General features: G+C 42.6%; 1 protein-coding gene across 4 annotated transcripts in view; it reads left to right on the forward strand.

Annotated features, from left to right (window-relative positions):
• LOC112231416 (collagen alpha-1(XXIII) chain) overlaps window positions 1–12,274 on the forward strand; it is a 106,356-nt gene that overhangs the window by 19,785 nt on the left and 74,297 nt on the right. For 3 of the 4 annotated variants that reach the window (XM_042311295.1, XM_042311296.1, XM_042311294.1), the window contains exon 3: window positions 4,733–4,816. The exons of the other annotated variant lie outside the window; for it this stretch is intronic. In XM_042311295.1, coding sequence (XP_042167229.1) covers window positions 4,733–4,816 — 84 coding nt within the window. The remainder of the gene's footprint in view (window positions 1–4,732; window positions 4,817–12,274) is intronic. 4 annotated transcript variants of the gene reach the window in all.

Genomic DNA, 12,274 nt, shown 5'->3' on the forward strand with positions numbered 1-12,274 from the left:
ACTTGCAGTGTGGTCTAAAGTTGTGTTCCTCATCATGTCGTCAGTGTGTTTAATGGCTCCTGGTATCTCTGCTTGACCTGGATCAGTGGATCAGGGGCTGGACCGTAGTTTTAATCAGTAGGACCTTAATCTGCTATTTGACATACCAATCAGCTAAAATGTCTGACAAACTGTGTCATTCTGATGCATAGCGACTATAAGACATCAGCGTATCTAGGTTTCCATATCGATGGGCTGTACAGACAAGCAGGCTCGGGAAGCCCGACTGACAGACAGTACTGCTAGCGAGCTGGCCAGCTAGTGAGAACATCACTGCAGAGCTTTTTTACATTTTTATATCAGGGACAAAGTGTTGGAAATAAAGAAGACAGTAAATGTCAGAAACTAGCCAACTGAAAAAACAAGGATCCCTTTTTCTGTGGCACATCAATGGCCTCTGGAGCATATTAGAGTCAACCCTGACCTTTTACTGGCCACCTTTATCATCACCTCGTGTCATCCCTGAACTAATCTCATAAAGACCAACAGTGACATCACAATGTGTTCCGACTCCTTCCATTTCCACACATTTCGCATTATGTTGGGGGGGGTCATACGATATGACAATGTATAAACTGATTCCAGACCTGCTTGCGGGTCGTGTGAGACTAGAGGAATTCTCACTGTGCAGGGGCGCGCAGCCACAGATGTATAGATTAGTTACAGAGGCAAGAGGTAACCGTACGAATGTCTTCATGCCGCACATGAGTGACGCATGTCTTCCTGAGCTAGTTTCCTCCCATGTGACACAGCGTCCTGAAGGACAGGTTGGGCTGTACGGAGAGAGGGAACAGTTCAATTAGGAATCAACACTTGCTGGGTCACAAGTTTATGTTTTTATTTACAAGAAAGCTCTTCCTTTACTAATCCATTCCAGAAATTGTTTTCCGTATTGCTTCGTTGCACAGGAGGCTGGTGAGGGGAGGCTCATAATAAGGGCCGGAACGGAGTGAAAGGAATCAAACCCCTGGAAACCATGGAAACCATGCGTTTGTTGAATTTGATACCGTTCCACTTATTCCACTCCAACCATTACCACGAGCCCGTCCTCCCCAATTAAGGTGTCACCAACCTCCTGTGGTTTGTTGTGAACTTGTATTGTGCATGTGGTGCCAACACTTAACCCACCAAGTCCTCACACATCCCCTTATGTATAAATTCATTACACACCGTCGTAGATGTAGTTTGCTGGGGTGGGTGTAATCTCTCTTGTACAGACTACGTAAACATAAATGGTATCGAGCATCAGACCATGCATTGCCAGATGGTATGGAGCATCTGAACCGGGACCACCCATATGTTAAATGCATGCATGACTCTTGTGGATAAAAGCGTCTGCTAAATGGCTTAACAGATTTTTGTTAAAGTGATGCTCCAAAGGTTTTGTATCATTTCAGCCAGTAGTTTTGAAAGTTGTGCTCATGTGCCCGAAATGGGTCCCTGAAAATTCTGCACGATTGTGTACTACGTCATCAAATTGTGTACTACGTTATCTATTTAGTTTATGTAAAAAAAATTGCTACAATTATATGATATGTTACAAATTCCAATTCATACAGTATGTTATGAATTTGTAAGTGCTTAAGATCCTGATTGCATCTTTAACTGAGATTAGGGTGGGTGTGGTGGGATTGTTAAGGACAAATCCCAGTTTAATCTCCACTCTGGGCCAGATGAGATGGACTGGCAGCAGTGGTTGTATCACCTAGTTATCTTAAGATGAATGCAGTAACTTGTATGTCGCCCTGGATAAGAGCATCTGCTAAATGACTAAAATATCAAATGTAATGAATGTCGGTTTCTACCTTGATGATGAAAGCCAGGGTGGTTCTGAGATGGCCAGGCCACCACACTATGCATGGAATGCCTCATTGCCATTAGAGATATCTGCAGCAGTAACTGGAGGGGCTCAGAGCAGAGCACATAAATTTACTGTGCTGTCATGGCATGGGAACAGGGACTGAGCAGACAGACATTTCAGTACCAAGCCTCACCGTTGGACTATCAGGATATGGTTATGTCAGTGTGTTCCACTGATCCACATTCTTAAGTGCTTTAACCTCTAAGGAGAACTTTAACTGCCCCAATTAAGCAAACAGAAAATACAATTTAGGAGCAGTTATAGCTTTAAATAAACCTTCAAACATGACTCTGCCATTATAAGTGATTTTAAAAGGCTATTTGTTTCTCATTTCCTGACGATGAACATTGGTGTGTTTTTTTCAGAGGTGCACATGTTTAAGATAGGAGGCACCTGCTGTCCATTAAGTAAAACAACAATATGTTTTTTTCTCCCGCAGTTTGCCTTGGAATATAAACTATAGTAGGTTACTGCCTACTGCATACAAAGTTACATGTATTTTACTTGATTATTGAACGTGTTTAAGAATTATGAATAACCTTTAAAACTATATAAATTGTTACTATTAGTACCTTGGTTTTTCCGCTTTGAATGTAGAATGGTGGTCACATGCTCTTAATGAGAAAGATATCAGATTTTGAATGGCTAGTTTGTGTGAACCATGCCACAGCCTCAGGCAGGTAGAGAATTTCAGACTGAATGCTGAGCAAACGAGCACCTGTTTTTCATTGTCCTAGAAACTTTTCATGAGTAAATATCACGAAGGCCTTTATTAGATTGCTGCATGCTTTTGGGAAATCTATATGCACCAATGAGATGTCCTGTAATTCTGGACTGGTCATTTCTGTGGAGCTTCTGGAGAAAATGAATTGATTTAGAACGTACTCATACTGTACACTTTTTGTCCTCTAGCACAATGTCCTAACTCCCAATACAATCCTTCTCAGGCACCAGTCATTTTCCAACATTGCTAGAGCAGTGCCTGTTTGGTTCCTGTGTCTTACGTTGTCTTGAATGCAGTGGTACAGCATTGTCTGATGTCAGATAGTGCAACAATTCCATCTGCAATGTGGGTAGAGGGGCGAGCAACGCGTAAAGTGGTACAGTACAGTACCTCTGGGCCAGAACCCTGTGCAGTATCTGTGTGGTCTCTCACTACAAGTAACTCCCCCAGCTCTCTTTAGCTCGACCATGTTAAGAGTTGGCCCCACAAAAGCCCAGAGGCACACCGTAGTAAGGGCATTGTGCTATGAGACTTTCCCTTATAGTATGTGGAGGGAGGGAGATGGGGGAGACGGTGCAGTGGAGAGGTCACCTTGTTGAGTCTTATTTGGATCCCAGCCCACAATGTAAGAGAAGGGGAGTGCAGGACTCCTCCATGCCTGGGGTCCATATATCTCCTTCACAAACACAGTTTCACCATCACTGTACTCACAGGAGGCTGTTGAAGGGAAAAGAGCGTCTGCTAAATTACTAAAATGTACATGTAATAATAATGGCTGGAAGGTGTGAATGGAATGGAGTGAATGGAATGGAGTGAATGGAAAGGAATGAATGGAATGGATTGAATGGAATGAATGGAGTGGAATCAATGGAATGGAGTGAATGGAATGGACTGAATGGACTGGATTGAATGGAATTGAGTGAATGGAATGGAATGGATGGAATGGAAGGGATTGAATGGAATGGAGTGAATGGAATGGAGTGAATAGAATTGAGTGAATGGAATGGAATCAATGGAATTGAGTGAATGGAATGGAATGGATAGAATGGAATGGATTGAATGGAATGGAGTGAATGGAATGGAATGGATGGAATTGAAGGGATTGAATAGAATGGAGTGAATGGAATGGAATGGATGGAATTGAAGGGATTGAATAGAATGGAGTGAATGGAATGGAATGAATGGATTAAATGGAATGGATTGAATGTGATGGAATGAATGGATTAAATGGAATGGATTGAATGGAATGGATTGTATGAAATTGAGTGAATGGATTGGAATGAATGGAATGGAATGAATGGAATGGATTGAATGGAATTAATGCAATGGATTGAATGGAATTGATTGAATGGAATGGATTGGATGGGATGGAATGAATGGATTAAATGGAATGGATTGAATGGAATGGATTGAATGAAATTGAGTGAATGGATTGGAATGAATGGAATGGAACGAGTGGAATGGATTGAATGGAATGGAATTAATGGAATGGATTGAATGGAATTGATTGAATGGAATGGTATCAAGCACTTGGAAACCATGTGTTTGATGTATTTGATACCAAACCATTAACTCCTTTCCAGCCGTTACTATGAGCCGTCCTCCTACAATTAAGGCGCCACCAGCCACCTGTGTCCATACTCAGCAGGCTGATTACTGCGTCAGGTGACGCAGTTTAGGTATCGTACGCAGTACCTCTCTTGAAAAAAAAAACATGTAAAGAGAGATTAAATGTTGTTTCATTTTGTTCTATGATCATTTCAATACAACAGCTGCAGCTGAATTGTATTGCTTTGGTATAATCACTGCAGCTGCAATCTTCCTGATTATGGTAGAGTGGACCTGTAGTGCTAGGTTACTGCTAAAGAGAGGATAGAATTAGCCGAAGCATTTCCTCCATCTCTAATAGGGTTTTAATGGTTGGGGATTGCTGCGGGGTGGTTTGTGGAATCGGTTGTTGGTGTTGTAAGTTCTCACTGAGAGTGGTCTGCTGGTTCTGCTGGGGCTAGGGACCCTTTGTCTCCTCTATGGCTGGGGTTCCTGTATTGACTGGAACCCGGTGCCGCTGTTGTTGTTCCTCATGCTGTTGTTTATTTGGCTCTCTGCAGGAGATTGTGGCGAGTTAACGCCAACACACCGCTTCATCGTGTTGGTGGAGGCCCAGGAATTTCAAATCAACTCAACACAATATGGTACCATTCTGATCACTATGCTGATTCTCAGGGTGGACCCATGGTCTTTCCTCTCATATCCTGCACTGTTTACATATAACTACTATGTTTTAACTTTTAATAGTCTGTATTCATTAGTCTTTCACTGTAAGGAAATTAACCTTCAAAGCCTTTAAGATCCTTTCGGACAATTTATGAGCACTGATGCCCTTTGGTCTCTCTCTCTCTCTCTCTCTCTCTCTCTCTCTCTCTCTCTCTCTCTCTCTCTCTCTCTCTCTCTCTCTCTCTCTCTCTCTCTCTCTCTCTCCTCTCTCTCTCTCAATTCAATTCAATTCAAGCTTTATTGGCATGGGAAACATGTGTTAACATTGCCAAAGCAAGTGAGGTAGATAATATACAAAAGTGAAATAAACAATAAAAATGAACAGTAAACATTACACATACAGAAGTTTCAAGACATTACAAATGTCATATTATATATATATATACAGTGTTTTAACAATGTACAAATGGTTAAAGGTGGTTAAAGGGCACAAGATAAAATAAATAAGCATAAATATGGGTTGTATTTACAATGGTGTTTGTTCTTCACTGGTTGCCCTTTTCTCGTGGCAACAGGTCACAAATCTTGCTGCTGTGATTGCACACTGTGGAATTTCACCCAGTAGATATGGGAGTTTATCAAAATTGGATTTGTTTTCGAATTCTTTGTGGATCTGTGTAATCTGAGGGAAATATCTCTCTCTAATATGGTCATACATTGGGCAGGAGGTTAGGAAGTGCAGCTCAGTTTCCACCTCATTTTGTGGGCAGTAAGCACATAGCCTGTCTTCTCTTGAGAGCCATGTCTGCCTACGGCGGCCTTTCTCAATAGCAAGGCTATGCTCACTGAGTCTGTACATAGTCAAAGCTTTCCTTAATTTTGGGTCAGTCACAGTGGTCAGGTATTCTGCCGCTGTGTACTCTCTGTTTAGGGCCAAATAGCATTCTAGTTTGCTCTGTTTTTTTTTGTTAATTCTTTCCAATGTGTCCAGTAATTATCTTTTTGTTTTCTCATGATTTGGTTGGGTCTAATTGTGCTGCTGTCCTGGGGCTCTGTAGGGTGTGTTTGTGTTTGTGAACAGAGCCCCAGGACCAGCTTGCTTAGGGGACTCTTCTCCAGGTTCATCTCTCTGTAGGTGATGGCTTTGTTATGGAAGGTTTGGGAATCGCTTCCTTTTAGGTGGTTATAGATTTTAACGGCTCTTTTCTGGATTTTGATAATTAGTGGGTATCGGTCTAATTCTGCTCTGCATGCATTATTTGGTGTTCTACGTTGTACACAGAGGATATTTTTGCAGAATTCTGCGTGCAGAGTCTCAATTTGGTGTTTGTCCCATTTTGTGAAGTCTTGGTTGGTGAGCGGACCCCAGACCTCACAACCATAAAGGGCAATGGGCTCTATGATTGATTCAAGTATTTTTAGCCAAATCCTAATTGGTATGTTGAAATTTATGTTCCTTTTGATGCAATAGAATTCCCTTCTTGCCTTGTCTCTCAGACCGTTCACAGCTTTGTGGAAGTTACCTGTGGCGCTGATGTTTAGGCCAAGGTATGTATAGTTTTTTGTGTGCTCTAGGGCAACAGTGTCTAGATGGAATTTGTATTTGTGGTCCTGGTGACTGGACCTTTTTTGGAACACCATTATTTTGGTCTTACGGAGATTTACTGTCAGGGCCCAGGTCTGACAGAATCTGTGCATAAGATATAGGTGCTGCTGTAGGCCCTCCTTGGTTGGTGACAGAAGCACCAGATTATCAGCAAACAGCAGACATTTGACTTCGGATTCTAGTAGGGTGAGGCCGGGTGCTGCAGACTTTTCTAGTGCCCGCGCCAATTCGTTGATATATATGTTGAAGAGGGTGGGGCTTAAGCTGCATCCCTGTCTCACCCCACGACCCTGTGTGAAGAAATTTGTGTGTTTTTTGCCAATTCTCTCTCTCTCTCTGTCTCTCTCTCTCTCTCTGTCTGTCTCTCTCTCTCTGTCTCTCTCTCTCCTTCTCTCTCTCTCTGTCTCTCTGTCTGTCTGTCTGTCTGTCTGTCTCTTTGTCTCTCTCCCTGTCTCTCTCTCGTTCTCTCACACACACACACACACACACACACACACACACACACACACTGTATCTGTCTGTATCCTATTATCACTATGCTCAGCCACAGAGGAACTGCTTGCGTGTAGTTAAGAGAACTGAGGCAGAATAAACATTAACACCAATCATGGTTTCTCTGCCGTCCAAGAAAAAAGGAACAAATAACCAGCGCCATGTGTCCTTCCTTCCCTGTTCCCTTCCCTGTTCCCTTCCCTGCCGCTCTCCATTGTTCCTGCTGCTGTAGCTGCTTTATAAAGTCACATGGCAATAACAGGCAGCTGCATACTAATAGACACAAACAACAGGCATCCCGTTAGCAAGGTTTTACTAGTGGTTGTGTAACGTGTAGACTATAGCCCTCAGGTCTAATGGTGATAGCTGCTCTGATGGCTCCATGGGGAGCTCAGGTCAAGAGCTTAGGGAAGAGCTGGCTCAGAGGCCATAAGGAAATGACCAAACACAAGCATGGAGGACTGAGGCTTTACAACAAGGGGGAAGGGTTTAGGACTGATCAAGGATTAATGTGGACTTGACCCTTGAACTCCAGAAAGTATGTGGTTCAGCATAAAACCACTACTTTCAGAGCAACGTGATCTCTCTCTATGATGTGTGTGTGTGTGTGTGTGTGCGCACGTGCGTGCGTGCATGTTGGTCCGCGGACTCGTGTACGCCCATGTGTATGTGTGTATGTGTGCACCATAGCAGAAGTTTGATTGGTGAAGGAGTTTGATCAAAGCCTGCCGTCCCAACGTGAGTACCAGACAGTCTCGGCCTTTACCCTGCACTCCTCCCTGACCTCACCATCCCTCCCATTAGCTGCGTCTGGCTGGAAGCATTCTGTTAGCATTGACTTTCCTGGGATGGTGTGTCCTGCCAGGTGTGATGGCACATCCTCCTCATATATCATGATGAGAGTTGAGACGGTGAGATGTTGCACCCTGAGAACAGATGGAGGCGGTTTGTCTTTGTTACTACAAGTGACCCCACATCTGGATCTCTCGGATGTACGGTTCACTGAGGAGACGGGTCACAGTGTGGGGGAGGCGGCGTGACCGGTGTGGAGCAATGATTTATTATCAGTTTCATAACTATTGTTATCATTTTCATATATATTTAACATTTCTGGAAGGTGTACCATTTGGTTTAGGCTTGACACTTTGATTGACTTTCAATGTCTCTCTCCTTTGTATGTATTTTGGTACCAGACTGATATCACACTGTGAAGGTTGTTTTGAAACTGATATCACACTGTGAAGGTTGTTTTGAAACTGATATCACACTGTGAAGGTTGTTCTGAACCTGATATCACACTGTGAAGGTTGTTTTGAAACTGATATCACACTGTGAAGGTTGTTCTGAACCTGACATCACACTGTGAAGGTTGTTTTGAAACTGATATCACACTGTGAAGGTTATTCTGAACCTGATATCACACTGTGAAGGTTGTTCTGAACCTGATATCACACTGTGAAGGTTGTTCTGAACCTGATATTAGACTGTGAAGGTTGTTCTGAACCTGATATCACACTGTGAAGGTTGTTCTGAACCTGATATCACACTGTGAAGGTTGTTCTGAACCTGATATTAGACTGTGAAGGTTGTTCGGAACCTGATATCACACTGTGAAGGTTGTTCTGAACCTGATATCACACTGTGAAGGTTGTTCTGAACCTGATATCACACTGTGAAGGTTGTTTTGAAACTGATATCACACTGTGAAGGTTATTCTGAACCTGATATTAGACTGTGAAGGTTGTTCGGAACCTGATATCACACTGTGAAGGTTGTTTTGAAACTGATATCACACTGTGAAGGTTGTTCTGAACCTGATATCACACTGTGAAGGTTGTTCGGAACCTGATATTAGACTGTGAAGGTTATTCTGAACCTGATATCGTTGTTTTGAACCTGAGAGGTATACTACAAAGCAGGATCAAGGCATTAACTAGCTTACTTTGAAGACCAACCAGCATTAACCATATATTTTCTGGTTCATTAAGAAAGTATCAAGGCTAAAGGTGAGACCCAAATGCAGACACAGGAGGCAGATGGTTGGAGTCTTACAATGTTTATTTATCCAAAGGGGTAGGCAAGAGAATGGTCGTGGACAGGCAAAAAGGTCAAAACCAGATCAGAGTCCAGGAGGTACAGAGTGGCAGACAGGTCAAGGCAGGCAGAATGGTCAGGCAGGCAGGTACAAAGTCTAGAAACAGGCAAGGGTCAAAACCGGGAGGACTAGAAAAAGGAGAATGCAAAATGTGGGAGAACCGGAAAAACACTGGTTGACTTGGAAACATACAAGACGAACTGGCACAGAGAGACAGGAAACACAGGGATAAATGCACTGGGGAAAATAATCGACACCTGGAAGGGGTGGAGACAATCACAAAGACAGGTGAAACAGATCAGGGCGTGACAGAAAGATCAACTTAGATATGTGTTTTTGGTTATTGAGTCAATGAGACCATGTAATTTATAAATATAGATAGATAGATAGATAGATAGATAGATAGATAGATAGATAGATAGATAGATAGATAGATAGATAGATAGATAGATAGATAGATAGATAGATAGATAGATAGATATAAAAGGCTACATTATTTCAGAACATTAAGCAAGTTACCTGGCTAACTCATTGATCCTACAACAGTAGACAAAACATCACAGTAACAGGTGGCCAATAAGGAGGACATATCAGACAGGAAGAACCAAGAATTATTATTTACGTTAATATCATTATTATTATTATTATTCCTCCAGATTGTCCTCTTCAAAAGTTAGTAACCCTAGTTGGGTTACGGTTTAGGTTCACAGTGTGTGGATCTCGTTTATTGAGGAGGGATTTGTCTCAGTGTAGCATGGCTATTATCTCACAGTGTTGGGGATAATACACAGTGTTTTAAGGCCATGACAATCTCATAGCTATCGATTTTCAGATGTGTAACATCACAATATTGTGGTTTGTGTACATCAGAAAATTATATTCACTCATCATAAACATGTCTTTAACAGTATTCTATGAGTTTTCTCCAACACACATTGACAGAAACAGAATAACATGGCCCTAATGCAAACCGGTTGGTTGGGTCCTTGATGCTGATTGGCTGAAAGCCGTGGTATATCAGACAATATACCATTGGACTGACTCAAAAATACTTGTTTACTGTTATAATTATGTTGGTAACCAGTTAGCAGTAAGGCAGCATAATAGCAGTAAGGCAGCTCAGGGGTTTGTGGTATATGGACAATATACCACGGCTAAGGGCTGTGTCCAGGCACGCCGCTTTAGGTTGTGCATAAGAACAGCCCTTAGCCGTGTGGTACATTATATTGCCCATACACCACACCCCCTCACCCCTTTAATTAATCATTCCTCTTGTCAAGCAATGTTGTATGATAAGTCATTTTAGTAGCTTTTAATGAAGGCTTTTTGGCATAGGTTGCTAAGCAAAAAAGACAAGGCCAAAATGAAACACTGTCCTATTGACATTTTTCCCTCCTGTCAAACAACATTATCAAATCAAATCACATTTTATTGGTCACATACGCTGAATACAACAGGTGTAGACCTTACAGTGAAATGCTTACTTACAAGCCCTTAACCAACAGTGCTTTAAGAAGTTTTTAAGAAAAATAATTGTTTTAAGTAAAAAAATCGAAAATAAAAAATAAAAGTAATAAATAATTCAACAGCAGCAGTAAAATAACAGTAGCGCGGCTCTACATGTATACAGTGGGTACCAGTACAGAGTCAATGTGTGGGGCTACAGGTTAGTCCAGGTAATTATAAAGTGACTATACATAGATAATACACAGAGAGTAGCAGCAGCGTTATGTGACATATTGAGAAAATGTGTGCACAATATAATCATTTCCTGGCATTTTTGTTACTTATGACTTATTCATGTCTGTCAGACAAAAACAATAGATGACTCACCAGGGAATAAAATAGCCAGTCTTTTTGTATTTCACCTATTTTTGTGACATGTATTTAGTTGAGTAGTAAGAGGATATTATATGTGTGATGTTTGACTCACATCTAAGAAGGGTATGTCTCATGAGGTCTGCCTGGCTGAACATGGGCGGCAGGGTAGCCTAGTGGTTAGAGCGGTGGACTAGCAACCGGAAGGTTGCTAACAAGCTGACAAGGTACAAATCTGTCATTCTGCCCCTGAACAGGCAGTTAACCCACTGTTCCTAGGCAGTCATTGAAAATAAGAATTTGTTCTTAACTGATTTGCCTAGTTAAATTAAATAAAAATTGACAGACCGTTGCCTAGACACACTTTCTTAGTGCCATGAACTCTGCTTTATAATTGCTTGTTTTATTGTAAATTTTTATATGCTTTGGTTTTTAAATGTCCGTAAAATAGGACACAAGACCTCTCACCTGTTTCTGTCATGTTCTAATAATCCTGAGTAGTCTTAATCTACATCTTCATCATGATTTTAATGGAGTCCCTGCACACCTGCCACTGTTATGTAGGAGGCAGAGAGGGGAGAGTTATCCACCGCAGGGTTCTGTCTCACTGTTAGGTAGGAGGCAGAGAGGGGAGAGTTATCCACCGCAGGGTTCTGTCTCACTGTTAGGTAGGAGGCAGAGAGGGGAGAGTTATCCACTGCAGGGTTCTGTCTCACTGTTAGGTAGGAGGCAGAGAGGGGAGAGTTATCCACTGCAGGATTCTGTCTCACTGTTAGGTAGGAGGCAGAGAGGGGAGAGTTATCCACCGCAGGGTTCTGTCTCACTGTTAGGTAGGAGGCAGAGAGGGGAGAGTTATCCACCGCAGGGTTCTGTCTCACTGTTAGGTAGGAGGCAGAGAGGGGAGAGTTATCCACTGCAGGGTTCTGTCTCACTGTTAGGTAGGAGGCAGAGAGGGGAGAGTTATCCACTGCAGGATTCTGTCTCACTGTTAGGTAGGAGGCAGAGAGGGGAGAGTTATCCACTGCAGGGTTCTGTCTCACTGTTAGGTAGGAGGCAGAGAGGGGAGAGTTATCCACCGCAGGGTTCTGTCTCACTGTTAGGTAGGAGGCAGAGAGGGGAGAGTTATCCACTGCAGGGTTCCATCTCACTGTTAGGTAGGAGGCAGAGAGGGGAGAGTTATCCACTGCAGGGTTCCGTTTCACTGTTAGGTAGGAGGCAGAGAGGGGAGAGTTATCCACCGCAGGGTTCTGTCTCACTGTTAGGTAGGAGGCAGAGAGGGGAGAGTTATCCACTGCAGGGTTCTGTCTCACTGTTAGGTAGGAGGCAGAGAGGGGAGAGTTATCCACTGCAGGATTCTGTCTCACTGTTAGGTAGGAGGCAGAGAGGGGAGAGTTATCCACCGCAGGGTTCTGTCTCACTGTTAGG

The sequence above is a fragment of the Oncorhynchus tshawytscha genome, linkage group LG33 (genome assembly GCF_018296145.1).
Source record: "Oncorhynchus tshawytscha isolate Ot180627B linkage group LG33, Otsh_v2.0, whole genome shotgun sequence".
Lineage (NCBI taxonomy): Eukaryota > Metazoa > Chordata > Actinopteri > Salmoniformes > Salmonidae > Oncorhynchus > Oncorhynchus tshawytscha.